The sequence below is a fragment of the Caenorhabditis elegans genome, chromosome V (genome assembly GCF_000002985.6).
Source record: "Caenorhabditis elegans chromosome V".
NCBI lineage: Eukaryota > Metazoa > Nematoda > Chromadorea > Rhabditida > Rhabditidae > Caenorhabditis > Caenorhabditis elegans.
In genome coordinates this window covers 8,570,254-8,597,495 of record NC_003283.11, presented here as the reverse complement: position 1 = coordinate 8,597,495, position 27,242 = coordinate 8,570,254, and the positions used below count along the sequence as shown (strand labels likewise).

Here is a 27,242-nt window from a genome sequence, read left to right as displayed (position 1 = left end):
ATTGCTCAATTAAAGCTACTTTGAAACTAAGTACATACAAACTTTATTAAAGACAATTTGAAAACAAATCGGAAAATTAAACAATTAAGTACATGAAAAGAACACACGTTTGACAAACAAGACAATTTCGAATATGATTATTTAATCAGTTAACAAGTGCAGACGTGGCCATTTCCTGCACTCCACACACATTCTTTCCTCTGTACAATTTGAAGTATCCGGCTTCTCCCCAATTTGGTCCCCAAGAGTTCTTGACAATCCAATATGGCTTGCGACCATCTTTTCCGTATCCAACAATCAAAACACCATGGTTAAGCATAAATGGCTCGCAGAAGATTTTGAATGGATGGACAACACCGTGACGGTAGAATTGGAGAGTGTTTGCGTTGAGACCTGAAATCGAGCAATTTTGAATTTAATATCGAATTTGGCAATTGACTTACCGATAGAAATTGGTCCCTTGGTGACAAGCCACTTTTGCATTTCAACTTCATCGTGTGGCAGCTCAACTGATCCGTTGATATACACAGCAATGTCCTTTCTCACCAAATGACATGTTTCACCTCTTCCATCATATGGATATGCATCTTCTGGCTCCAAGCCACCCATACGGATGATCTCTCTGAAAACAAAAAAGCATTTTTCAGGAACAATCAGAATTAACTTTTTAAACTAGAAGTACTTTGTGGTTTTATGATAAAAAACTAAAAAACAGTAATTATCTGATACGACAAACTTTCCAATTCTGAAAATATGAGACACATGTCGCATTAATTATTTCAGTATTCAGTTTTTCCCAAAAGAAAACGGAGAAATTGAAACATACTTGTATGCATTACTTGGCAATCCTCCATTACATCCCTGATCCATACTATCACAATCCACAAGTTCTTGTTCTGAAAGTGATACAAGCTTGTTCTTGGCAATGAACCATGCTCCTTCCACATTTCCTGTCGTTGAGAATGCCCAACAACTTCCACAGTTTCCTTGATTCTTTACTTGAGTAACTGCTCCTTTTTCTCTCCAATCAAATGATTCTGGAAGATCTTCTTCATTAATTGTGACATCATGTTTCTCGAAATTGGCTTGTTCCATTGGATATACTGGTTGTTCCCATTGATATGGAAGCATTATTTTCTTGAATTCCATTGTTGTCATGTCAGAAAACTTTGTGAATCCATAGACAGCGGTTCCTTGCTCATTTTTCTGAAGTTCTCTGATAACTTTTGCGTTTTTCTTGAAAACTCGGAATCTTTTTAGAACTTCTCTTTTGTTAGTGTACTTCTTCTCGTGTCTGGAAATAATTAGGTAAATTGAGAAAATAACGAAACAAACAATACCTATCAACAAAATCAAGAAAAGAATTCCAAATGACATAGTCTCTTGGACGGATGATCTTTGCCTTTCGGAGTTCCTGAACAGTGATGGAGTCGTCGTGAGTCAGTTGGATTTTGCGGTGACTGAAAATATTAACAAATTTCTATGTTAAAACATAAGACATAACAAGTTTCACTTACTAGTTAATCTTGTCAGTAAAAATATAAAAATAAAAAATATCCCAAAGACCACAAGTATTATGAAACATTTTTTGTTATAGTGTGATTATTTTTATCGGAAAAATTTTTATCGTCTTTACTTACTCGAACTTATCAATGTTCCTTGTAAACTCTTCCTCACAATTTCTGATGTGCACGATGTCTTTCAGACCATAACCATGTCTTTTTACACGGCGACTGATTTCAACTTGACACTTCTGCAATTAAGACATAAATCATTAAAATCAATAAAATCATAAAAATAATATTTTGTCTTGTAAGACAATTATTTTACTTTAAACTGTTTCAATTCGTATTTCATTTAATTTTGAAACTTTTTAGATTTGTTAAAAACTATAAATCTGATTGTTCTGTTTTTTACACGGGATAATCGGAAACTATACAAGACTTTTAGAATAGGTCGTTGGGGTCCACTTAGCACAAAATGTGACTAGTTTCAGAAAAGATTTGTAAACTTTATAAACGCATAATACTTTTTTCAAGTAAACATTCCACCCGGGTTAGGTGTGATGGAGCCCCATCGAGTGTCCAGTCAAAAAAATCTTGAATGTATTCAAAGAATTCTAAAATTATATTTCCTCTTCCTATTCATTTTTTGATCAACTATTTTTGGTTTTTGTTTTCTCACCTTGAGTGTATCCGTCTTCCGACACTTCTTCCCCTCAACGTCCGTCTGACCCTTCTTACAATCGGTTTTGACCAATGTGACAAAAATTGAATAATGTATTCCACCGGACAGTTTTCTTTCAACCTCCCATGTTCTATCGAGTTCCCATTTGTAGGCATCATTCGATTGCTGATTGAATTTTTCAACACCATGTCGCGCGAATTTCTACAACAAAAATAATTTGACAAGGTGATGGATGGATAGGATGACAACTGGTTTGATAAGGAATATAAAATGATTGAAATAGATTACCTCGTACAGAAGTTGGTCTTCTTCATTTATCGGCAACACTTTTGAGACAACTGTGTGGAGAGATGCAAGTAACAAAATTAGGCAAACTATAGGTTTACCCATTTTGGCTGAAAATAAGATCATGTGATAAGACAGAGAAAATCAGAAAGAAGTTTAGTAGGAAGAAGTTGACAAGATACAGTGAGATTGATACAATAATAAAAAAAAATAGTAAATGCTTCAAACCAAGATTTTGAGCCACCTGAGCAATTTTAACACGAATTTTATGTTTTTTTGATAATTAAAAAATCAAGAAGATCCAAGAGCTGGTGTTCTAAGGTGTCATTTGATAAAAGATAGATGTGGTTGGGGGTTGATGATGGGAATGAGGCCAGTTGTGGGTCATATGGTACCACCGAACAGCTGCCCAGTTGTGGTGTCTCCCAAGGGGTTGCGAGTGACCGTATGACCCGGCATTAAGAATAAAAGAGATAAATAGAGACGCAGCAGCAGTTAACAGGCACAAGAAAAAACCGGCAAAAACATGATGAGTCAAAAGGGAAAAGAGACGCAGGCCATCGGGAGGGTAGGGTTACACCTTTTCTGAAGGAGTTTTTTGGAAGACGAGAAGGGCACAAGACGACGTGCAAAAGGGCGGCGACCGGGCGGCTCAATTGAATTTCTGAGTAGGGTGGGAGACACATCAATTTGTTGTTGGCTCTAGTTGTAGTGGTTTGAAATTTCGATTCGAGCGGGGAAGGAGAAGTACGCGGACACTCTAATTCTATTAGGAAAGTGCACTAAACCGAAGTATCGAGAAAGTCGGGAAGAAAGTGAGAATGAGAATGGAAGACAATTTTCTAACTACAATATTGTAGAGTGGAATATATAGTTTTGCCAACTTTGAATCTAGGAATTTGTGCATTTATATGAACCTCACCGGTGAGAGTTTAAAAAGCATTTTAGGCATTTGACCTACAGATGGAAATTCGTTCAAGAAACTACATTCCAGCGCTCCATTTCCTAGCCCACGTTCTCACATCCTTTTTATATAAGAATGTTTTATCTATTTCAAGATAATAGAGGACATTGATGGGTTTGCAGACGATTTTTATGGGGTTTAAATATTTGTTTCCAAAATTTAGAAACTCACTTTTATTCATACGATTATATTGATCAGAAATGGTTTCATAATGTGAAAATAAGAAAATTATTCTGTATCGTACTTTTGCAACAAAAATCGCTTGTCGTGAACGTTTTGATTTTGAATTCAATTTTAGTTTGCATCCTAGTTTCTCTAAAATATCTGAAGTCCATTCAAAATTTTACAAAATATGGAATAAAATTAAAATTTTATCAGAAAAAACAGAATGAAAAAACTCTGAATAGATCACAAAGAGTTGTAGTATTTTCTGACTAATGTGAATAATTGTTACGCTTATAATTGTGAATTTCAGAAGGTCGAGAAATTTCGATAACTTTTTATTGGAAAAAATTTAAAAAAATTAATTTCAGATGAATCATACGCCAACGATCAGAAAATATGTTGAAAATATCGACATAAAGAAAAACAAGAATATAAAGAAAACAAAAAATCAATGTTTTAAATTAAACACCACACAACAAATTCCTCATGATTTGTAGCTCCGAGGCGCTATGTGTTAACTACATTTTCCAGTTTTCGGACACCAAGTATTTCATATTCTCATGTGATATGATAGAAAATGAGATTGAGGGTGATTTGTCGTGAAAATGAAGGAGAAATGGAAAAACAACAAGAAAAAGAGAGGTGAATCGAACGTAAACACTCATTTTATTTCTTTATGCTCCCAACAACTTTCTTCCAGCAACCAAAAAATAAGGAAGAATTTCTCTGGCATTTGCTGGCTAGATGTATAGATAGATGTGTGAGAAGAATAGAAACTGAATTATTGAATTTGTATCGACTCAGGCGGAGAGCAACACACGAAAGACACAAAGAGCACAAGTACACAGAATGAAACAAATAAGTCCCATCGTCTTCAGTGTCCCGTGAGAATTCGTTGACAGATGATGATTCTTGGATTAGACGAACAGATAACGGGTACATTTTTGGGACGAGTATCAAGAAAGAGAGATATAGAGAGCAAAAATAAAGGAAACGAGTAAAGTAATTAGAAAAGTGGTGGCTCGAAAAAGAGACACTTGAGTGGCAGACGGGTCGGATAGGTGAGTGCCACCGAATGAATGGATGGCCTTGATGGTTTCGAACGACACGGGTGAGAGATGAATGTGAAATAAAGAAAGAGGATTAACGATTCTGTTGGCGACAATTTATTGGTAAGGAAAAAGAAGAAAATGAATGCATATTTTAATGGAGATGGACTGTAGGAATTCAATTCATGAACTGTTATTACTACCGTATACCTTTGTGCATCTATCAATTATTTTTAGTTTTGAAACTCACAAGTCAATTATTGCAACAACTTCAACATATCAATTAAAAAATGCAAAAATTAATATGAAGTAATTAAAAAACAAACAAAAGATGCTAAAAATCTTTAAATTATTGATGTGAAAATTTTTCAATTATAAGAGTTTTCGACTTAAATCGGGCCGAATTTAAATTTAGATTTTTAAGAAGATATTTTGTTTGAAAATTGACCGTCAAAAAATTTTAATTTAGATGTAGCCGATTAAAAAATTAAAAAATTATAATTTCTGGAAGAAGTCAGTGTTGAATTGATCTGGAGGCTGGCTGAGTTAATATTCGGTTCAAGAGATATACCATTTCCTCAGAGGAAGCAGCTTTAATACAATAAAAGGTAGGCGGAGAGAGAAACAATAAGGAATGGGAGGGAATAAAAATACAATCTTAACTGGTTGCTGACATAAGATAGCAAAACACAAAAATTAAATGAGGAATAGTATTGAGTCACCGGAAAAAGAATACGGTTCCGTACAAATTTCATTGGAAAATTGATCGTAAGAACGATCCACCCATAAATTCAGAAAATTCCCAACAAAAAAAATATCTGAAAATTAATGCGAGTTTTAGTTGCCATGGAAATGGTAGTGGTATTTGTTGATAATAACATATTATATTATCTCCCACTTACTGCATTTTTTAAATCTGAATCCATCACGTGAATTCGCAAGAATTTTTAATGGTTATTTTTCACATGAATTAATTTTTTGAATTATTATTTTTTTCAGTATTTTTCGTTACTAAACTTTTAAACTACTAAAAAACTTTAATTCAACTAAAGAACAAACAGAAAAAAGAATGACTTTTTGCACATGCCTTCAGATAATAAATGTGAGCCAGTCGTAATATATTACGAGCTCCAAAGTGCACGCACAATTTAAACTTTTAGTTTTGAGAAAAAAAGACGACGTTGAAGCAAAAGTGGATTGTTTTGAAATCGAGTAAAAATTATTCTCAATTTTATGAAATTCTTGTTCAGAATGAAGGCATGAATTGCTGAAAAAGTTGGTAAACACTACTCGATTTAGGTTTTCTTCACTTCTCTGCGGTTTGTTTTTATGCGACACGGTGGATAATAAATATATTAGAAATTTTTATTCTACCATTATAAAGAAATATTCAAATTTGACCGGAAAAGTTCTCGCATTAATTAAACAAAAAATATGGTTGGTGTGGCAGAATTATGAATGATACTTTAGAATTCAACGTCAACTTTCAATCAGAGCCTTGTTATGTTTTGAATAAAGTATTATTGCATCAATTTCCAGATCATTTACCATTCCTCCATTTACGCCGTTTCCCAGAATTTTGAGGAATTTAGGAGTGTTCAAGAGTACGCAGACAAACTAGAAGGTTTTTTGGAGTATGAAAGAAAAAACTTCAAAAAACAAAGATATTCAGAATGTTTGAAAGTATTCAGAATGTTTGACAGTTAGGCTTTCTTTTTTTCAGGGGGTTAAATTTTGTAAAAACTCAAAAAGCTTTCAAATAAATTTCATTTTTATTCGCGGATGAACTGACATAATTTCCTTGTAGAAATTTTGGAAATAAAGTTCCCAAATTCATAAATTTTGTATAATTTCAACTGTTTAAAATTTCCAAAGCCGACACTTGCCAACCAGGAAACTATTAACTATCTCTCACTGGACATTTGAAAAAGGAAATTCAAAACAGGAATCAGTCATTATTTCTTCAAATATATAATGAATTATTCATGAGAAAAATATCTATATCCCTCATTTTCCCCTCTTCCATTTCCAATTTTTGCTCCTAGACATAGTGTTCCTTGTGTTCCATGAGTTAACTTCAAAGATGCTACCTAAACAAACACAAACAGTTAGCTTGCAAATGCACAGTTTGCACAGTGGCCCTCGATTCTATTTCGAGAAAAGAGCACACCTGGAGCAAAGGAGCAAGTCTCAAAATGTGTCGGAGCCAATTGTATTTCACAGTAGCCTTGGTCTGGAACAATTGACAGCGGTATAAAGTGAAATGTGAAACAAACTGGTTGTATTGGGTCTACTTCTTCTTCTTTTCTCTTTCGTTTTTTTTTCTGCAATTACGACCACCGAGTGACCAACTTCTTCCTATTCTTCGTTCTTTCGTTCATTTCCATTTCCGATTCTCAATCTTTTGGACATGTGCACTTTCTTTTTGACCCGTATTTTTTATTCATAAGCATTTGAAAAAGTGAAAAAGCAAAGTGAGAGAAACCTCACCCGATTAATACAATTGTATGAGTCACTTAAGAATAATCCCTCAAGTTCAGGTTGACATACTTGTCATAAGTGTCTCTGTTACCACTTTCATTCCACTTTTATTGAGAGCTCCCCGAGACTTTTTGTTCTTGATATGCTCCATGAAACCTAAGATTTTACGCTCTTTTCAAATTAATTTTTTCTTGGAAGAATCAAGATATCAAATTACCCGGATTTGTTGAGTTTTATGAAAGCTTAAAGGTATCTGAAGGTCATTTAATTCTCACTATATTGATCAAATTCACTTTTTTATATTTAAGTTATTCACTATCTGCAAAACCTTTTCCTTTTTAGGGTTTCATTATTTAGTGAAAAATTTCAAATTAACTCACAATCAGTTTTAGACAGTTTTCCGTAACTTTCAGAGTAAAATAATATATTTTAAATTTTTCTAATAATAACAACATCGTTAAAATATTCGAAGAGGTTTCCCAATCTTCACTTTCTCATAAAAATATACTTATTTTGAATCCTGTTTTTGAATTTTATGAGTTTACTATTTGTTTTATGTATTCCAAAGTTTGGTCTATCAGAAAAAACATATTTAAAGGTAAAAAATTACCAAATGTTATAGAAATAGAAAAAATTCAAAAATTTCAAATTACAGTCAGGAAATGATAATTACTCACTATCAGTTTTCAACTACCATAATTTTGAAAGGAAACCAATATAAGTTTTTTACGAATTTTATGATTTAAATTATTTTTAGTTGAACCTTGTAAAAAACTTTTATTTAACTTTAAAAACTGTTTTCTACGAGATTTGTAAATAAAATTAAATATTTTAAGGAATACCTATACGGCTTAACTTATTACTGAGAGGCATTTTCCAATTGATTCATTTTTTTGTGCTATGATGTCGCATTTGATATTTTGCTTTTTGTTAGAGTAATGAATAATTAATTCATCATTGTCAGATTCGATTTCATGGACACTCTTCACAATCTCAATAATGCACGAAAACTTCCCAATTAACCGTAGTTTTCGAATATTCCACTATATATTTTCCAGCTTGCTTGAACATAGTGGAACACATAAATACCTTGATTTATGTATTTTCAAGTACAATTCAGTATCCCCCGGTGACCATTTCTTCACATTTTCTCTCATTACGCGTTCGTTTTGTTTGTGGAATCTTTGAAACCTTTAGTTTTCCAAATAGCTATAATCTTTTTAAACGACCACCGAGTACAGTAACAGTTTATCAGTCACGAGTGGTAAAGTTGACAAGTACGAAACCTCAACAAACTATTAGGTTTACTGTCCGAATTAGATCAAAGTTCTAAGCTTTCTGAGCATTTTTAGTTTATTTACTATAGATACAAGACACATCGTTCGTTTTTGCTAGAAGAACATCAAAAATTTAAATTTTATTTTACTTTGTTGTCAAACGTTAAACAATAAGAATTTACAAAAATATGAATAAAAGTTCGAATTTATATTTAAACACAACACACAGAATCAGCAAAAAAGCTCAAATTTTTTTAAAATAGGAGCTATTTCCGGAAGTGTTTTTTAGCGTTCAGAAAATGTTCAACATTTATTATCTTTGTTGAAAAAATCTAAAAACCTGGATGTCCCTCTTATTTCATTCTCTGTGTCCGTGTGCCTTCCCTTTTTAATTAATCCAATTCTCGCCCCGAAACATTGTTTTTCCATTTCCTCATCGGAACTCATGGTGCTGCTCATTCTCTTTTTGTGTCAAGTTGCATGCCAAAACCTTTCATTTCATTACCCATTTTCTTCACTTCTTCCCATTTTTTCTCGTGTCGTTCCAAACCCAAATGCAATAATTCGAAGGAAGACCCCCACGAGCGCCCAAAAACTTACCACCGATGTGTCCTAAAATAACAGGCGAAGAACTCGTGTAAACAACGAGTTCTTGTAATCCAAAAGGTCTACAATTTAACGCTTCTCCGATTCGACCTTTTTCCTCCTCTTTCGGTCTGTATAAGCATTCCCTCTCTCTCGACCACACCATTCCAGATGGCACTGTGCCCGTGGTGTCACACCCCATCTATGAATGCCGTGTAGTAGTATATCGGTGGTTTCCTCTCTTTTTCTAATCAAATTAACGATTTCTTGTCTTTTTTTTTAGGTTTACTTTCTCTATTCCCCCTGGTGATCAACGTTCATTTGTTTCAGGAGCGCATTCCGACGACGCCCGACGTCCCATCTCTGATTGGTGCAGGTACCAACAGATGTGCTATCCAGTGGAACCACCGAAAAAGTGAGTTTTTTTCTCTAAAACGGATTTTGTGGTTTCTGAGGATCATTTTTAAAAATTTATTAAGATTGTTAGATGTTGTTGTGCCTCCAAGAAATATACTTGAAACTATTGTATTTTAGGGAAGCACATTTTAAGGCGAAGATAGGATTTTGCATAGATACACTTACTAGTTAGAATGATTAAAAATCTATCAAAAAAGGTTCTAAAATTGTTTAAAAATTAATTTTTTTTTTAAATATTGGTAAATGTCAAATTTACGAAAAGTTGGGACTTTTTGGAAAAATCATTAAGCACATTCGCGGGTTTGAACTCCTAAAACAAGACAAGCGAATTCGGAATTTCGATTTAATTAGAGCTTCCATGTTATACGAAATAATCTCCAGGCATACATGCCTACATCATGCCTACCTAAATACTGTCAATTTTCCGAAAATTGTTGCAAACTTTTTTATTGGCGTCTGCAGTGCAGATTTACTGATTTCTTGTTTTTGGGCAGTTAGTTATTTGAAAATTCAAATAAAAATAGATCAATGTAGGCACGCGATAGGCTTTATTTTTTGCTTATGTGGAGAGTATAAACTCAATAAATGTGGCACATAATACGTTCAAAACAATTTTCTATTTTTCAATAGCTTCCTTTCAGAAGTTTTATTATGAAAGTTCCGTGATCAATGGAAATTAAGCATACAAGTTACTTAATTTTTTTGTAAATTCCTTGTAAATTGAACAATAAGAGAAAAGGGCTTATTCAGAATAACGTAAAAAATTCAAATATTTCTTTTGTACTCACAGGAATGAATCATTCTTTCCAAATTCTTCTGCTTCCTCACTCTCCATCTAAATGCTTCAACAGTTACTATTGGAACACAGTTTGTCCTTCTTTTCCCACTCATTTCATCTTTGATTATTATCAACAAACTGTATCATCAACCTCGTTTTGTCTTTCGTCTACGTCTCTTAGTACATATACAAACAGATTCAATTATGATAACGTTGACATATGAGACCTCCTTTATGAACGGCTGAGTGACATAACCGAAACTTATTGATTAATAATATTTATTGATAAATGTAATTAGCAAAATTTTGGATAGTCATTTAATGTTTTTTTCTTATTTTCATGTTTCAAGACTTTCAATTTTTCTATTAAACATTTCCATTTTGCCACGCGAATCATCGTAAATCAAGCGAGTAAAAAGCGTGAAAAGCGGATATCAATCAAAAAAAGTTGTAAAAATCTCATAGAAAGGGGTGAAGTTGTTGTACGTAACCGGTTTGGAAGAAGCGGAAAAGCATTAACTTTTGATTTGAAATCCCATATCTTGATGGTTATGATGCCTCCATTTGACACCTCGGTTTTCGAAGAGTGCATTCGATCGGATTTCTATCATTTCTCACTTTTTTTTGGTGACGTCCACTGGGTGGCTGACTTTTTTTTTTGAATATGGTCTTTTTGATTCTAGAGAAGTTGGTTTCGCTGGTGAATCGTTTCTCGCTACCTTCTAAGTTATAAAACACTTGTAACCTTTCAAAGTATTTATATTTAAACAGTTTCAGACTTTTCTTTGCGCACTTTTTTTTCTTGATGGAAGTTATTTTTAGAAGTTATAATTTTGGAAGTCGAACAAAAATTTTTTGAATGATTTTTTAAATTTAAATTCTGTTCAATTATTTGCATATAAACATTGTAAAAGGTTCATTGCACTCAAAAATATTGTTTTTCTTTAAAACATTTTCAATGTTTTTTTCGAGTGTTTTAGAATTCTATTTGGTCATGTTGGATTATTATGAAACTAATCGCTTCTAACGCAATTTTTAACTTTAAAAAAAGATTTGGCAATTCACCTAAAACTGAGATTCAGGACAATTGTTGATCTCTCATTTTAACGATTTAAAAATTTGCACGCTTAAAAAATTGGCTTTAATTTTTTGAAATTTATAACTACTGCCTGGATAAGTCTTAAAGTACTTCTTAGGTCTCAATTTTCGTTGTAATACCTCCAGAATTTTTCGACGAATTTAAATTTTATAGCCTAATGAAGAAGTACATCATCTCAAATTTCTCGAGTTTCTGTCTGTGACGTCTACACATATATTTCCATCGAATTTAATTCTCTCACACCTCGGCACATTCCTCGTGCATGAGGTGTCGGTTTTCCAATTGTTCCCTATTTCTAAAACATACAGAAGCTCCGAACACTGGGGCTGATTCATTGCCGAAATATAACAAAACAATGTATTGGATCACCATTGAAATATTATAAAAACGGAAGATCGAGGTGGTCAACATTTGAAAAAGTAAAAAAATTGTACATTTCTTCGTTCGCTTTTGTCCATCTTTTTAAAGTTTTTTCTTATGAGAATATTGATTCTAGTTTTAAATAATGTCTGTCATGTCATAAATGTCAAGTTTTGAATAAACTTTGAAAAAATTGTGATGCGCTTACTAAATACAAAAGTCTTTGTCTAAAATAGCATAACCTCTTTTAGTCTTGTTAATTCAATTTTTTGGTCACAGTCACCTTTTTTTTACCAAAATTAGAGTCGAGCTTAAATTTTCAAATTAACAATCCGCAAGGTTTTTAAGTTTTGGCTGAAATTTTTTAACACTTTGAGTTTCTATTGTTTTGAAACTACAAAAAGCACCCAGAAGCTCCGAACATATAGGATGATTCAAATTTATCATCAGTGAATAAAATCAAAACAATAGGAAAACATATAGATCAGTGTGTCATCTTTTTGTTCGATATTCACAATTTTTCCTGTGTTGCTTTTCCAATTTGATTTCTCATAGTTTCTTTTCTTTTTCCGCGTTTTCTTTTGCGTTTCAACAGTTTCTTCCGTATCGTTTGCCTCTCATTCACTATTCTATTCATAGCGGGAGGTATCACTAACATACATACTTTTCCCTTTTCTTTAACGAGCATGAAGCAGGAAAACTATTGAGGTCATCCAATCACCTAGTCATAACAATGGCTCGTTTTTTTTCTGTAGAGAAGAACATCATTTTCCTCTCCATTTATATACTTTCCTGTTGTCGGTCTTTCTCTCGTAAGTTTGGTATTTCATCGACTATTTTGGTGGGTGACCGTGATCGCCACCTGCGTCTGATTTTACCCAAATTTGATGAATTTTTTTGACAGAAAAACAACTTCTCAAAATAAATAAATATATTAGACCCCATTTATCCATATTTGTGAAAAAAATTTCCCTTCATCAACCTTCTCCAGAAGCCTCTAGAAAATAAACCCAAACTTGGGCAATTGTAGGCTGAAACCGAAATCATGTCTTGTCATTTCTTTTCTTATATCCAAAATATATCAAAACTTGGATACAGTACAGAAAACTGAGACGTCTCAGTTTCCTGTTTTTTGTGTGTCCTGGAACAGTGTAGAAATGAGTTTTCAGTTTAACTTTAGATTCAAAAGTTAGTTAATTTATTATTTATTCAGTTAATTTATTTCAAATTCCATGGAAGCATTTGTTACAGTACCTTTTCCAATTTTTTCAACCAGCGGTACAAAAATGTTACCCATCTAATCTAATGATATTTTCAGAGAGATGGGTTTCGACGCGTCGGTGCTCAAAAGTGTGCTCGAACAGTTTGTCGATGAGATCGGAGAGGAATCGGTTGATCTGATCGAAGATCGACCACGTTTTGCACATGCTGTCGTTGTTGTCACGGATGATGCTACAGGTGAACTGTGTCAAGCATCTTGCATCAGACAACTTGATGATGTCATTCTACATGAGACAAGTGTGGCAAATGTGTGAGTATTCCTATAGTATTTGGAGTTTATATACTGCAGGAATGACTGGAGTACTGTATTTCATGGACAAGGCCGTCATGGGATTACTGTAGAATTTTAAAAGCTAAAAAACTAAACTGTCTTATTGACGTATATTATTTCCAGAACATCTGAATGGATGGATGAGGAAATTCAACGTGCTCTCCGTGAGCTCACTGAGTCACGTGAACTTCTAGACACTCCGCGTAATAGTGTCTTTGTAGAAGAGAAACATGAGAAGCAGAAGACTGTAACAACCACTACAACCAGTACAGAGACCAGTCGTAACACCAGTAGCCGAGTTGAGGTAAAACAAGTTCAAAAAGCCTTGCCTGAAATTTAAATTGAGCACAACATTTGTTTTTCAATTTTGAAATTTCTGATAATTTTCAGTTTCCATCAATGGCTCGTCGTACCCGTTCTACATCTGCTGCTCGCCGTTTCAACTGAATATCGCCCACCATGTCAATTTTGCTTTTTTCACCATTCGCTATGCATCGAATTATGGCCAACTTCGCGTTTCTTCAGCTTATTCGTTTCAAAATTCATATCGTACTCAATATGAACGAAGTTTTCCTGAAAAGTCCCCTCCCAATCCGAAACTTTAACACCCGTTTGTCGTCCACACCCTCCCCTGCTTTTTTGCGATCTCAAGGCTTATATTTTTAATCAACGTCATTATTTTTCAATTCGAAAAATATTCTAGAATTCGTCTAGAAAACTCGAAAATGAAACATTTATTTTTATAACTTTATTGTATGTTATGTATATCATTTCAATTTCCACAAAGAAACGGTAGAATCCGATGACGTGGCAATCACAATTTCTCCTTGTTCTGGAGGTAACCAAATTATGGAAGAAATTGTTGAAGAGTGAGCATTTGTGAGAGCAAGTAGAACATTTAGACGATGACGAGAGAATACACGGATCGAACCATCCCAGAATCCAGCAATAATTTGCTTCGAATTCGGGGAGAATGAGATTGCCGAGCAGCCAGCAGCACTGAAATTATTTTATTTTCAATGTGTTATTTTAGGCATAATTGAGACTTACTCTGGGGGATACGGTATCTCTTGTTTTGACAGATCATATCTATTAAGCAAATAAATCGGAGCTCTTGCACATCCTGCGGCCACCCATTTTGAACTACTTGCGATGCAGAAGATCGGATCACGGCCCAGTTTTTGCTAAAAATTGTAATAGCAGTTTATGGCTAAAATTTATATACTCAAACTCAGGCACTCTGAATTTTGGGAATGCGTATTGCGGAATATATCTGACGCGTAAAATTAAAAAAAAAAAGTTAAAATATCTCACAGCGAAAACTACAGTAATTCTTTAAATGTATACTGTAGCTCTAATGTCGATTTTGCGTTGTGTTTGATGATTTATAGATAAAACATTTTAAAAAGCACCGAAATGACAAAAAAGGGTACTTATGGGTTTCGTTCCCCCCAAAATGATTTTTAATTATTTAACACTACCTCTTTAATTTTAATCCACACGTGAATGTTTATTTTAATACTGTTTTCATTTTTACAAGGCTTAGAAAATCATTTCCCTAAGCCTGAGAATGAAAAAAAGTTCACGTCTCAATTAGAAAATATGGAAATCATTTTGGGGGGAACGAAACCTATAAGTACCAAAAAAAGTAACGAAAATTGAATATCGCTAGTGCTGCAGTAGTTATTTAAAGGATTACTGTAGTTTTCGCTATATTTTGCGCGTCAAATATGGTGAGCAATACGCATTCTCAGAATTTAGTGTTTCCGTAATAATATATCAAAAAGTTTCGGTGAATATAAAAAAGGAAACCACTCAATTACATAACTTACCTTTGCCTGACATTCGAACATCCCATTATCTCCATAACATATAGCTAATCTTCCATCTTCCATACCAATCAAAACTTCATTTTCTTTTTCTTCTCCTACTAACATACACATTGGATTAACATCCGCTTCATCCAGAATTCGATTCGATTTTGTTGGAATACTCTCATCTTTAATTTCAGTCCAACACAACTTTGCATATCGTTTATCATCAGTTGAAGCGAAAAGAAGTTGAGATTGAAGAATTAAGAAATTACAGAATCCAACGTGATCAACTTCGATCGTTCTGATAACTTTCCACGTGGATTTGCTCATTTCGGGTTTCCTTAATTGAAGTACTGCATAACTACGAATATAGACAAACGTATCATTACCAGAAATTTCAATTGATTGAATTCTACGCTCTTCTTCGTCAACTGAAAGAATTTTGGATTTTTAAGAACACTTTTTTAAAATAAAAATCGTTTTATTTTTCAACTTCGATGAAAAATTCTAAAAACCAAGATACGGGCGGAGCCTAGGATTCGTTTTTTCAAAAAAAATTGTTGTAGCATTATGATGTCCGTTTTAGTTTTATTTTTTGGCGAATGGATTTGTTGGTGTTTTTTCGTTTTTTTTCAGAGAAAAAACCGAAAAACTCTTTATCAACAATTTTAATTTTCAGCCGGAGGGATTAAAAAAATGTGAAAAAATTTTTTTACAAAATTTTTGAAATTCGATTTTTTTTTGGCTCTAAACTGTAGAATGACGTCACACTACGAAATTTCAAATAAATTGATATAACCCATTTACCATAAACAATGTGCTCCATAATCTTGCTCTCCAATCCAAAAGCTTGAACCATTCCATTTTGGCTTCCAACCAGCAATTGACCATTGTTTAGACATGAACACGTGGCACCTCCTTCGATTCCAAAAAATGTGAAAATTGGTGACGGAGGCTTAATCATCTGAATTCTGACTTTTTCTCTTGGAACCTCTTCCAGCGAACAATAATTATTCTGAATATAATTCGACAGGTCTTAGACATACTGAGCCCAAAAAATAATGAAATTTATCTACTTTGAGTTTACACTGAAAAGAAAAAAACAATCGGAAACAATTTGATATTGTATGAAAAAATTGGAGCAAAACCATGAAATGATTAAAAGAAAAAAAATAAGCACGTTATTAACAAGAATTCTCGATAAATTATAAATTAAACCAAAATGAGATCATCGGGATGCTGGCGAATTGTTTTCCGGTGATTATCGTCGGGAACTCTGAAAAAAAATTATTTAGTAATGTAGTTTTCAAATTTTCAACATAAAAAACCAAACCAAAGAGCAACTACAGTAACCCAAAAAGATGTGAAATACATTAAATGCGCACAAAGGAATGTAACTGCCAATTTTATTGTACAATTTCCATTCATTCCATTGTCTTCACTCTCCCACACTTTACATATTTGGTCAATGGAGGCGCCGGCTCTTCACCTTTCTCCCAATCATTCTATCAATTCAAACTCGCGACGGCTGGCGACCTGGCCAGGCATTCCAACTGTCAAACTTACAAAGCTTTCTCGACAATTGGTATCCCTGTCAAGGTCTCAATCCGTTCAGCGAATTCGTTGTTCTATTCCCTACCAACCAACAGCTCACCCTACTTGGCAGCAGCTGGCCGTTCTTCGTCGTCAATGGGGCGCCAACGATTTATGGGGCTCATGATGACGGAGCCCGTCTATTAGAAAAAGGACTCGCCGGCTCTCTGACTCAATGAATGAACTGGTGGCACCTCCCTTAGTATTTCACAGCTACTAGTAGTACTTCTGATATTTAACGCTGTACTACTCACCAGCGGATCCCTACAACGCTGCGCATATGCATGAACACAATGAAAATGTAAATGCCAGTCGTTGCAGGAGTTCGCATACAGTAGTAAAATGCGCCCAAACGGAGAACTTTTGTAATGAAGCTTACCAAAATTTCACTTTTTAAAATTTCAATTTTTATGCCGATTCAAAATTTTGAAAAAGGGTAATTTTAGCAATAATCTCAAATTTTGCCAACTTTTCCGTGTCACAGCCGTCAGAAATTAGATAATATCCGACCAGGGCTATGGTTTTTTTTGGGCAAATGCTTTTTTGGGCAAATGCAAAAGTTGGAATTTGAAAGTTACCTTGTAGCAGATTTCAGGTATAATTACAATTTCATTCTGAAGTCAACATGAAAGTTTCATAGCGGTGTTCTTTTCCAACTTTTGATATATACTACTGTCTGAGCGGTTTTTAACTGAATCCGACGAGATCATAAAGGGAAATTAAACTTTATGAAAAAAACAAAAATTTGTTCGAAATTTTGTTTTGAAAACTTTCAAAAACGTTTTCAATTTTCTTTCACCATTTAATGTGAATTTTACTAGAATTTTAGAAGTGAACAGTCACTGAAACAGTATGTAGTAAGATAATTCGCCCAATTTAGTAAAGTATTTTTTTATTACTGATTTTTTTTCACTAATCAAAGAATTTTCCGAAAAGTGTTCGGAATGGCTTTTAAATAATAATGTAGAATCAATATCGATGTAACAATAACAACAACAACTTCATGGAACTTTCAAGATTATACTAAAAAGGGATACAACATTTAAAAAAATCAACAGAACAACAAAGAAGAAGAACAAATTAGGATATTACAGTTGAAATTTCAATGAAAATGAGGTTTTCAAGGATCGTATTTCAGAAGAATTTTGAATGACTTTTCTTCCTCATCTTTCACTGTGTAGAAAATGTGCATAGTGGTAGTGCCAGGAGCAGTATCACCTACTCGAACTCTCATCGTCTTATCCATATTTGGCTTAATACTTCCGCGAGTCGGCTTCATAGAGTACTCATCAGAATCAATTCTACATTTGAATTGAAGAGTTTTCTCTGTGCTGTTGAAGAGAGTGACCGTTGAATCGTCCCCATCATCGTCAAACAGAAGACGTGTGCGATTAACGAACACATCACAATTTCCACTGGTTTCGTCAGACTCGTTTGTATCAGATGGTGATGGATCCATGACTTTGGTGCTGTTACTGAAAAAATGATATTAACTTGAACACTGTTTCGTCAATGTACCGTGATCTGCTTGATCGTCTGCTTCCATTGATCATCGTAGACGAGAATTGATCATCGTAGAGAGAAGACTCGTTTGTATCAGATGGTGATGGATCCATGACTTTGGTGCTGTTACTGAAAAAATGATAATAACTTGAACACTGTTTCGTCAATGTACCGCGATCTGCTTGATCGTCTGCTTCCATTGATCATCGTAGACGAGAAGATAGGCGAAAAATTGTCACTCATCGATGCATCCGGAAGTGATTGATCTAGATTTTCTCTACTATTTGCGGTTCCTGTTTCGTCATCGGAGTTGGTATTGCTCTTGTAGACCGTAAGGCTACAATGGTAATGTTTACTGGTTATTTGATTATTGGCAAACTTACGTTGATAATTCAGCAACTTTTCTTTTACGATTATTTGATGATTGGCCACATCCGATTCTATCAGATAATTTGTGACCACTTTTCGGATCGATGAGAGGCTGTTTCACTGAATCGATTCGCTGTTTCTTGATCTTAGACAACATCTTATGCCATTGGACAACCCGATCTGTGTCACGCAGTTTTAAAAGGCAGTGCAAACTGAAACGTTTTTTTTGAAACGAGCTATTTCCTGGTGGCGTTACTTACAAATGCCTGCAAGTGTATTCCAATTTGACCGTATTGCATTTGGAGCATTTTAGGAGTCCCTGGTCATATTCGACAGAAGCGTGCCTGAAAAGAATGTATTTTACTAGTCCTGAGAAACATTTTGTCTAATTTTTTGGGTACCTGGATGAACAGTTTATAGAGTCATCTCTCAAGTTGAAGATTTCATCGTTTCTTTGGTAGATTACCACATTAGCGGCTGCATCAGCTTCGTGGCGACTTTTTTCGGCTTCAATTTCTATAAATGGGCATTAGTTAAGATTGGATTTTTTTTAATTCGTAAGACCTGATAACAGCTGGATCGGGATGTGTGTTCAAAGCGGAAAGAAGTTCTCCAGTGACTCCAATATTTTTCAAGAATTGAAGTCTCTGCTCAACCGATAACTCGCTGAGATCCTCTTTCAATGAGACCCGTGCAGACTGACCGATCGTGCTTAAGAAGCATTGAACAATAACATCTGAAAAATATTAACTTTATTTGTACTTTTTCCTATTTTTCCTACCTTCACAGTGTTCGTTGAGTTTCAGGATTAACTTGTCAATGGTCATTTGTTTGTGTAGTTTGCACTTAACGTATCCATTGAAATTCTCCGAAATGTTATTGGTAGAAAATTGCCTTAGGTGTCCACCAAGAAGCTTGGCCATTGCCGATGCACATTCAAAGAACATCTTCCTTTTCCGATGAAACCTAAAACACAAACATTCCGGTAAAACATGATAAAGCGGACAAATCACTATGCCATGTTTTTATCTATAAACGTATCTCTAAAAACAAAAACGTATTGCCTCACTAATTAGTATGTTTCATAAACTTTCCAGAAAATTGTATTACCATTGAGCAACATTCGTGTCCACAATTTTTTCCATCACTTCGAAGCGTTCAGAATACTCATCTTCAGTGAATACACCTAGAAGTCCAGTCTTCCACTTTTCGTTTTCCTGAAATTACGATACTTTTATATGAAAACTCCATGGAAAAATTACCATAGTTCCAAAAACATAAGGTTTTGATTTGGTGGCGACAGGTTTTCCATATTTATGGCTCATCAAAGAAAAGATGTGATAGTCACATCGAATGGTCATCACGTCGAGCGTCTGAAATTTATAATGCGTATTGTTTTTTCAATCAAAATCAAGTCAACTCACTTTTCCATACTCTCCCAAACTTGATTCACCATCCATCAGCAAACATGGAATCATTTTACCATTCGGAACGCCGCCAACTTTGGCAAATTCTTCTGAAAGAAAATCAGCAAACTTTTCGTGAGTTGCAGCTAATCGGTTTGTGTGAACCATGTATCCCAATGGCAGTACTCGGCATTTGTCGGAGCTGGTAGTCCTACAGCAAAAATATAGACACGCTTTAAATATTATAAAACCCACACAAAGTTCATAGTTTCTCCAAGAATAACAGTGACGTATGCGTCACCAAGGTTATACGTCGTATCAATATGAAGGCGGGAATAGAAAAACACTCCGTCTGGGGTTGTTTTAAGAAGATCCTTTAGTTGTCGCTTTCTCATTTCACCGTCCATTTCGCATATATTTTCGACGTTTCTCCTCCAGTCTTGTACAACATTCATATCTGGACAACTACATAAAAAGATTTTAATTGCCTCTGGAAATGATTGGAAGAATGTAACATCGAGAACTCCGTATGAATCTGGAAATTGTTTTTTTTTTTCAAAATTGTTATACGAATTCCACTCACCAACTGCATGATTCATTCTAGTTCCATACAGACGTTCCAGTTCTTTAATTGTTTCCAATGTAGTGGCGGCGTTGGAGCCAGAATTTCCGATGATTGCATCCGGAACGCCACGGCTTAAGTTTTGCAACTGGAAAATACATTTATTTTTATTTTTCATGAAAGTAATCTAACCTGTCTCACTGTGACATTGATTCCAAGTGCTTTGGCTGCCTCCATTGCTCCGTGGATATTACGATGAGGGATCACCATTGTTCGAAGTATCTCACATTCCTTAGCTGGAGCACATTTTAGTGATTATTTTTCTTTTTTCTTTTTATTCATACCTGTTAGTCTCTTTTTCTTTCCATTGTCAACAGGCAACTGGTAGCTGTTGTCTTGAATGCAATAATAAATAAACACGAAATCGTTAAAAGGAAGTACCTGAAAGCATGAAAACTTAGGTTATGTAGTCAGTTTAAACTTCCTTACGTGTCTAGAGAAGTTTCGATTATCAAAGTCAATACATTGTCTGCTGTTAACAGTGACACCGAAAACGGTAACTTTTTCGTAACGAGCAGTATGCTTGATTCGATTCTTCGGATCACACTTTGACCAGACATGGCCATCAAATGGAAATCCTCCATTTTCTTCTAATGGAATTCGCACAATCAGCTTGTTTTGATTCAACAAGTTGTGAAGAACAGCTGGATCGACACTGTCAGTTTCAGTAAATCTGTAATTCAAATAAAAATTAACTTTAAAAGATTCAAATCCTAAATTTTTTCAGCACAATTATACAACAACTGACCTTTTTTCGGCGATAATCTCCTCCCAGTCGACACTAGTGAGCCATTTGTGTAACATTCCCTTATCAGAGATTTATTTTAGGCAAAAAAAATCACAAATTCTGGAAATAAATGAAGAAATTCGAAAATAAAAGGAAGAAATTGCCTCCGAGTGTACTCCACAAGGCACGGGTCTCGCAGCGAATCGTAGTAAAAGATCGCCGTAGCAAAAGATCCGCGTAGTAAAAGATCGAGTGATAATAAGAATTTGCAAAACTTGATGAGGAAAAAAGTCATCTATGTTTGAAGCAATGGTACATGGATGAGAAAATATCAATATTCTTTACGAAAATTGAAAATCATTTGATGTGTTGATGAAATAAGTGGGTTCTTCAGTAATTAAAGACTGTTTGAAATTTTCATCGGCAATATAGTGAATTGTATTTATGAATAGATTTAGGTAAGTAGGAATACAACATGTTTCAGTATTCTTACGCGGTTCTAAAGTTGATGCCAGAATAAGCATCTTCGAATCTACCATTTCTGATGTCATTGGCGTGTCTCAAAGTCACCCCACCTCACTCCGGTTCAGCAAGCTGGGCCAGTGTGGCGCAGTGGATAAACGAGTAGTGTAGTAGTCAACTCACAAAAACCCAATACGACTTTTTATTTTTTAACCAGCTGTTCGCACCCAGAGCGCGTGCTCTGATTGACGATATATTCTAGACTAATGTAGAGTAATTAGTTTCTTGGTTGTAGGGACCATACTTTTTTTTCAGAAAATTAAACAAAATTTCGAACAAATTTTTGCTTTTTTCATAAAGTTTAATTTCCCCTTATGATCTCGTCGAATTCAGTTAAAAACCGCTCAGACAGTAGTATATATCAAAAGTTGGAAAAGAACACCGCTATGAAACTTTCATGTTGACTTCAGAATGAAATTGTAATTATACCTGAAATCTGCTACAAGGTAACTTTCAAATTCCAACTTTTGATATTCTTTTTTTTTCATTAGGCCGTAAAAAATCGTTAATCGTAGTAAAAGATACAAACTGTAGCAAAAGATCGAAATTGGAAAACGTAGTAAAAAAAGTTACCGTAGTAAAAGATACAAATTGTAGCAAAAGATCGAAATTGGAAAACGTAGTAAAAAATACGGCCGTAGTAAAAGATACAAATTGTAGTAAAAGATCGAAATTGGAAAACGTAGTAAAAAATACGGCCGTAGTAAAAGATACAAATTGTAGTAAAAGATCGAAATTGGAAAACGTAGTAAAAAATACGGCCGTAGTAAAAGATACAAATTGTAGTAAAAGATCGAAATTGGAAAACGTAGTAAAAAATACGGCCGTAGTAAAAGATACAAATTGTAGTAAAAGATCGAAATTGGAAAACGTAGTAAAAAATACGGCCGTAGTAAAAGATACAAATTGTAGCAAAAGATCGAAATTGGAAAACGTAGTAAAAAATACGGCCGTAGTAAAAGAGTAAACCGTAGTAAAAGAGCAACGTAGTAAAAGATGAGGTAGTAAAAGAGCATTTGCCTTTTTTTTTGTGTTTTTTTGCGACAAATTTGATTTTCGTTTTTTTTTCGAAAAATATGCGAGAAAAAAAAAACGACAATTCAACTTTAAAACTCATAATTTTTAACTTCATACGTTTTCCAAAAAAATACACTCCAAAATACAACTAGGGTGCACTTTTGAACAAAAACTTAAATCTTTTTTGAAAATAAAATTACAAAATTTTTTGTGTTTTCGATTTTTTCGGTTTCGAAGAAAAACTTTGGATTCAGCACCGTTTTCGACCGCTTCAAAACAGAAAAATTGACAAAATTGGAGGTTTTTAGCTAAAATTAGCTTTTTTAGAAATAAAAAAAATTTGAGAAATTTTTAGGACGTTTCATTACAAAATTTGGGCACATCTTGAGTATAGTAAAGCAAAAAAATCTAATAAAGGTTAACATTTTTTAAGAGATTTAAAATTTGACAAAATAAAGAGGAGTTTCAGTTTTTAAAGGCCAACTTACTCTTTCCTTTCCACTTTCGCGAGTTCGTTCCTTTTCTCTTTCCTTTTCCTTTTTCTCTTCTCTTCGAAGTCGCTTATCTCGTTCACGATTTTCTCGTTCTTTATCATGCAACTCCTCTTTGATTTTCTCGCTGAAATTATTACAATTAAGAATTATCTAATTTTCATGAAAACTTACTCCATATTCTTCTGCTGTTGTGTTGCAAGTGTTGAATAAATTATTTTGAATTCTGCGACAATTCCATCTCCTAAAACTTCCTTTAGCTCTTCGTATTCTTCAAAACTCAAAAATGTGATAACCGCTGGATACGCTTTGGTTTTCAATTCTTTGATACATTTGAAAAATGCCTGCTTCCATCGATCCGATTGTTGATACATCTTCTTTTCAGTTACTTTGTAGAACAGATTTGCGACGAACGATTCGAATGTTTTGAACTGAAAATAGGAAAAATTCATCAAGGGTGTTGTTTTTCGATTATTACTTTAAAATTTTTTTTTTCGTTTTTTCCGATTTTCTCGAGAAAAAATAGGTTAAAATATTGGTCATTTTTTTCTTTTTGTTTTTTCATTAGCATAAACGAAATTTTATAAAAACTGAATTATAAAGTCACCTTTCTGAACATTTTCTTTTTGATTTTTCGTATTTCCAGAAAAAAATATACTGATTTACTGGAAATATAGCCAAACGAAAACAAAATAATACTCACCTTATGAAAAAGAGTATAAAGAGAGTGTAGAAATAGAAATGGAACATTTTCCCATTTGAAAACAGCTTCGATAGCTTGGGATGCGGTATCTGGCTTCAACAATGCTGGATCGAAAAGGAACTCGAGATCTGAAAAATGATTTTTTAAGGTTACTGTTTAAAATGGTATAACTTACTGTTAACAAGTAATTCAGCTTCATTATCATTTTTGGGCTCAATCTTGTGATACTCTTTGATAACTTCAATTGGATCGAACACGAGATTTCCGGTTTGTGGATCACGGACGGTATATAACTTTCGGAATAGGACATTCACTGACTTTTGATATTCAGCACGGAAAATGAATGTTGGAATAAGTCTGACAACTTCTTCTCGTTCAAGTCCTCCTATGATTGGTAGAAGAGCACGAATATCCATTTTTCGTTCGTCGTGAAGAATTTTCAGTTTTTGAATTAAATCAGTTGACGGCGTGATTCTTTCAGTTAGAAGAACGACTAAACGAGCAACAAGAGTTTCAGCACCATATGGACAATCTTCTATTAATGATATTACCATTTCTTGACTCAATTGACGGAATACAGGTTCCAATGAGCGGAGTACAACTCGCTTGAAGACATTGGTAGATTGTGCGTAGACTGAAGCTAACGGGATCAGAAGTAATGGGTCAGATGGCATCAGAGTAGAGTATACAGCCAACGAGTTCTTGTACATTTCATCAGTCCATTGATCAGAATCCTCAGAACTTCGCATGTACATTGGAGGACTTTCTTGTAGACAATCATGAATTTGCATTCTAGCCTGATCACTCAAGGAGCTTCTGATAAATGGAAGATAACACAGTTCCTTGACAACTTCTAGGCATGAACTACGAAGTTCCGGTCTTTCCATGAAAAACAGGCCAAAAAGGAATTGCAAAAGTTGCGGACGTTGTCGATTTCGTGTCATGATCAATTCACGGAGCATCGCCATTCCATGCTCATTTTCTTTAGCCAAACACACTTGCTTCAATCTTTCAATTGCATTCGGAGTCAAAAGTGGTGTTTCTAGTAGAACTTTATAAAAGAGAGCTTCTTTTTCCATATTTCTTTCCAACATTGCGTCAAGCATCTTGCACATTGCTTGATCATATCGATCCAATCTTTGTGCTTGGGTAAGTCCTTCTTGTCCAGCGATCATTTCCTTCATGAAGAGAGCACAGTTCGAGTAGCCTTGATATTGTGCGTAAAGTTCGCAGAGCCATAGAAGCGCCAAATCATTTCTCTTTTTATGATCAGCCAAAACGAATTCTATCAACTTTTCTTCAAATGGAGTACAATCTTCCCAGAATCTAGTCGTCAGCCGGACAACTAATTTCTGATACATCAACCTTGCTCCACCAGCAACAACTCGCCGTTCTGCTTGAAGAACTGATTCATAAGCTAATTCAAACATCTCCGCAGCTTCTTTATCGTCAAATACAACGGCTTCTTCTACCAAGTTGAACGCCTTTTTCGCTTTTTGAATGACCGGAAGAGTGTTAATTTCTTGAAGTGACTGTTTGACAATCTGGGCTGGAACGCGATTGCTCATATTCGGTTCGTGGATTGGTGTTTGGGCGATTGCCATTCCTTCACTTCTTGCCTTATTCCTTGCTTCATATTCTTTTTTCCTTTGTTGCTGCAACCACTCATATCCCGGTCCAATTTCTTTGTTCGTCATTTGAACAGCCATTAGTTCTGATAATTCTTGACGATTCGGTTCTGTTCCAGCGTTTGCTATTGGTGTGTATGATGATGCGAATGCAGCTGGCATTTCTGACGGTAGAGTGTAGAGTGAGATCTTGACAAGATTCATGACAGTTTCATGATTCAGGCATTCCATAATAAATTTGGCTGTCATATCGATGGCTTCAGTTCTCGCATCCTTTGCATTTACAGTGCTAGTGGATGGTCCTGCTTCGTCATCGTCATCATCATCATCTTCGAATATTTGATTTTGAATCTTGGGACGTTTGGCAACTGGTTCTGCAGGATGCTGTGGTGGCCGTGGCGGTGCTATTTTTTGAATCAGTTCAGGTGGAATCGACTGTTGTACTTCTCTGGGTGAAGCTCCCAGATAGTTTGTTAACATTGTGGTGATCTTTTGCTGGAGAGGAACAGATGCAGGCAATTTCAAAAAACGTAGCAAATTATATTTGAATGATTTTCTCAGAAATTTGACTTGTCCCTTGCTGAGCATTGGTGGTACATTTGAATGAAGAGCTTTTATAACATCGAAGACACGTGGCAACGCATTCTCCCATTGAGGTCGACAACGAGTAATCATACAGAGTGATTCAATTACTGTTATAAGATTTTGTGATGTTGCTTCCGCGACTGTTGTTTGCTTTAGTAAAGCACTGAAATTCTCCTCGGCTTCCAACTGGGTTTTATGATAGGATAGGAATCTATGACTTCGTGGAACATCTGATAGAGAAATCCTATTGAATCTAGTATTTGCCTCTCTTGCCCAGCTTATGTTGCTACCAGTGGCCAACTCTCTTGGCTTTGGAGATTGACACAAAATAAGAGCTTCCAGAAACTTTACGGTAACAGTTCGGACTCCTTCGTGATCATCGCTAACCAGCATACAAATTCGATTCTTGAGCAAATTAAAAGCATCCCAGCAGCTCTCCGCGTTGTCATTTTTATCCATGATTGCGAATTCAAGAACGATCGGATATAAGTTTGTTGATGCAACGACAACTCGTTTTATAACACTTTCATATCGTTTAATAGACTTATTGGGAATAAGATAAAAACTATATCTTTCGACAGTTTTGTTACATAACGTGAAGTCTTTAGCGCTTGCTTTGAGAAGAAAATCGACGAGAAGGCATAGAATCCTTGAGTCGTTCAGCTCTGCGAATTCCAGCATTTCGGTTAGAAAATTGTCGAGAATACTGATTGAGAGACTCGGGTCGATGAGCAGATGCATTGCCTGTAATTAAATAATTGAATATCGACTAGTCATTTCCCGGTAGATTTTTGTTTTAGTTCTTTGAAAAACTGTTCTTTTTATTTCCAAAAACACAACAAAAAGTAATTAAAATTTTGGTAGAAAACCATTTGTAAAAACTTACTGTAGAAAGAGAAAGAAGTTTCTTTTCGATAGTCTCCGCATCTCGAGCTTCTTTTAAAGCCTCTCCAATTCGTTCACTCGCCGTTTCATTCTCCTCGTTCAATCCCTGGATGTAGTCCATCTGAAATATTTAACGGTAACTTCAGAAAAAATGAAATGAGGGCCGGCAATTGCAATA

General features: G+C 34.7%; 5 protein-coding genes and 3 non-coding genes across 8 annotated transcripts; 3 read left to right on the top strand and 5 right to left on the bottom strand.

The window, feature by feature from the left end:
* Positions 1–26: 26 nt before the first annotated feature.
* Positions 27–2,582, bottom strand: tag-196 (Cathepsin F). Its single transcript, NM_072814.6, has 7 exons — positions 2,476–2,582; positions 2,185–2,388; positions 1,641–1,753; positions 1,341–1,460; positions 827–1,294; positions 444–622; positions 27–393 (listed from the first exon to the last, which is right to left on the bottom strand). The coding sequence occupies exons 1-7, from the start codon at positions 2,575–2,577 to the stop codon at positions 146–148; spliced, it is 1,434 nt and encodes a 477-aa protein (NP_505215.2). The 5' UTR covers positions 2,578–2,582; the 3' UTR covers positions 27–145.
* A 6,259-nt stretch (positions 2,583–8,841) lies between these two features.
* On the bottom strand, positions 8,842–8,981 carry C10B5.4. The gene has a single exon (NR_069093.1). It is a non-coding gene; the product is annotated as an Unclassified non-coding RNA C10B5.4 (non-coding RNA).
* A 335-nt stretch (positions 8,982–9,316) lies between these two features.
* Positions 9,317–13,945, top strand: C10B5.3 (uncharacterized protein). The gene is made up of 4 exons (NM_072813.4): positions 9,317–9,408; positions 12,966–13,178; positions 13,323–13,503; positions 13,590–13,945. Exons 2-4 carry the CDS (start codon positions 12,970–12,972, stop codon positions 13,644–13,646), a joined length of 447 nt encoding a protein of 148 aa, NP_505214.2. The 5' UTR covers positions 9,317–9,408; positions 12,966–12,969; the 3' UTR covers positions 13,647–13,945.
* Positions 13,920–16,235, bottom strand: C10B5.1 (WD_REPEATS_REGION domain-containing protein). Its single transcript, NM_072812.3, has 5 exons — positions 16,224–16,235; positions 15,821–15,979; positions 15,032–15,444; positions 14,250–14,383; positions 13,920–14,198 (listed from the first exon to the last, which is right to left on the bottom strand). Exons 2-5 carry the CDS (start codon positions 15,975–15,977, stop codon positions 13,967–13,969), a joined length of 936 nt encoding a protein of 311 aa, NP_505213.2. The 5' UTR covers positions 15,978–15,979; positions 16,224–16,235; the 3' UTR covers positions 13,920–13,966.
* Positions 15,751–27,185, bottom strand: symk-1 (DUF3453 domain-containing protein; the record flags this gene model as incomplete). The annotated part of the gene is made up of 7 exons (NM_072809.7): positions 15,751–15,756; positions 16,067–16,289; positions 23,261–23,390; positions 23,438–23,694; positions 23,967–24,094; positions 24,142–26,923; positions 27,066–27,185. The coding sequence occupies 6 exons, from the start codon at positions 27,183–27,185 to the stop codon at positions 16,275–16,277; spliced, it is 3,432 nt and encodes a 1,143-aa protein (NP_505210.2). The 3' UTR covers positions 15,751–15,756; positions 16,067–16,274.
* On the top strand, positions 16,529–16,638 carry mir-358. The gene has a single exon (NR_002398.2). It is a non-coding gene; the product is annotated as a pre-microRNA mir-358 (primary transcript).
* mir-357 lies at positions 16,845–16,954 on the top strand. Its single transcript, NR_002397.2, has one exon. It is a non-coding gene; the product is annotated as a pre-microRNA mir-357 (primary transcript).
* F25G6.1 (MULE transposase domain-containing protein) lies at positions 17,539–22,434 on the bottom strand. Its single transcript, NM_001392566.1, has 17 exons — positions 21,255–22,434; positions 20,936–21,179; positions 20,791–20,887; positions 20,639–20,742; positions 20,468–20,594; positions 20,140–20,419; positions 19,903–20,095; positions 19,741–19,851; positions 19,589–19,695; positions 19,260–19,444; positions 19,043–19,214; positions 18,880–18,994; positions 18,739–18,822; positions 18,493–18,690; positions 18,282–18,446; positions 18,125–18,238; positions 17,539–18,081 (listed from the first exon to the last, which is right to left on the bottom strand). Exons 1-12 carry the CDS (start codon positions 21,308–21,310, stop codon positions 18,988–18,990), a joined length of 1,683 nt encoding a protein of 560 aa, NP_001379649.1. The 5' UTR covers positions 21,311–22,434; the 3' UTR covers positions 17,539–18,081; positions 18,125–18,238; positions 18,282–18,446; positions 18,493–18,690; positions 18,739–18,822; positions 18,880–18,987.
* Positions 27,186–27,242: the final 57 nt, after the last annotated feature.

Bases quoted from the DNA above. Each gene is read 5' to 3' on its own strand.
- C10B5.3 (NM_072813.4), top strand. From the start codon at position 12,970: ATGGGTTTCGACGCGTCGGTGCTCAAAAGTGTGCTCGAACAGTTTGTC. The intron at 13,179-13,322 runs GTGAGTATTCCT...TATTATTTCCAG, and splicing joins GAGACAAGTGTGGCAAATGT to AACATCTGAATGGATGGATG. The intron at 13,504-13,589 runs GTAAAACAAGTT...GATAATTTTCAG, and splicing joins ACACCAGTAGCCGAGTTGAG to TTTCCATCAATGGCTCGTCG.
- tag-196 (NM_072814.6), bottom strand. From the start codon at position 2,577: ATGGGTAAACCTATAGTTTGCCTAATTTTGTTACTTGCATCTCTCCAC. The intron at 1,295-1,340 runs GTATTGTTTGTT...AATTATTTCCAG, and splicing joins TTTCTTGATTTTGTTGATAG to ACACGAGAAGAAGTACACTA. The intron at 394-443 runs GTAAGTCAATTG...GCTCGATTTCAG, and splicing joins CAAGGGACCAATTTCTATCG to GTCTCAACGCAAACACTCTC.
- C10B5.1 (NM_072812.3), bottom strand. From the start codon at position 15,977: ATGATTAAGCCTCCGTCACCAATTTTCACATTTTTTGGAATCGAAGGA. The intron at 14,384-15,031 runs GTAAGTTATGTA...TACAATTTTTAG, and splicing joins TGTTCGAATGTCAGGCAAAG to CAAAAACTGGGCCGTGATCC. The intron at 14,199-14,249 runs GTAAGTCTCAAT...AAATAATTTCAG, and splicing joins GAGATACCGTATCCCCCAGA to TGCTGCTGGCTGCTCGGCAA.
- F25G6.1 (NM_001392566.1), bottom strand. From the start codon at position 21,310: ATGTTACACAAATGGCTCACTAGTGTCGACTGGGAGGAGATTATCGCC. The intron at 20,888-20,935 runs GTAAGGAAGTTT...TCATGCTTTCAG, and splicing joins ATCGAAACTTCTCTAGACAC to GTACTTCCTTTTAACGATTT. The intron at 19,852-19,902 runs GTGAGTTGACTT...TATAAATTTCAG, and splicing joins GTTTGGGAGAGTATGGAAAA to ACGCTCGACGTGATGACCAT.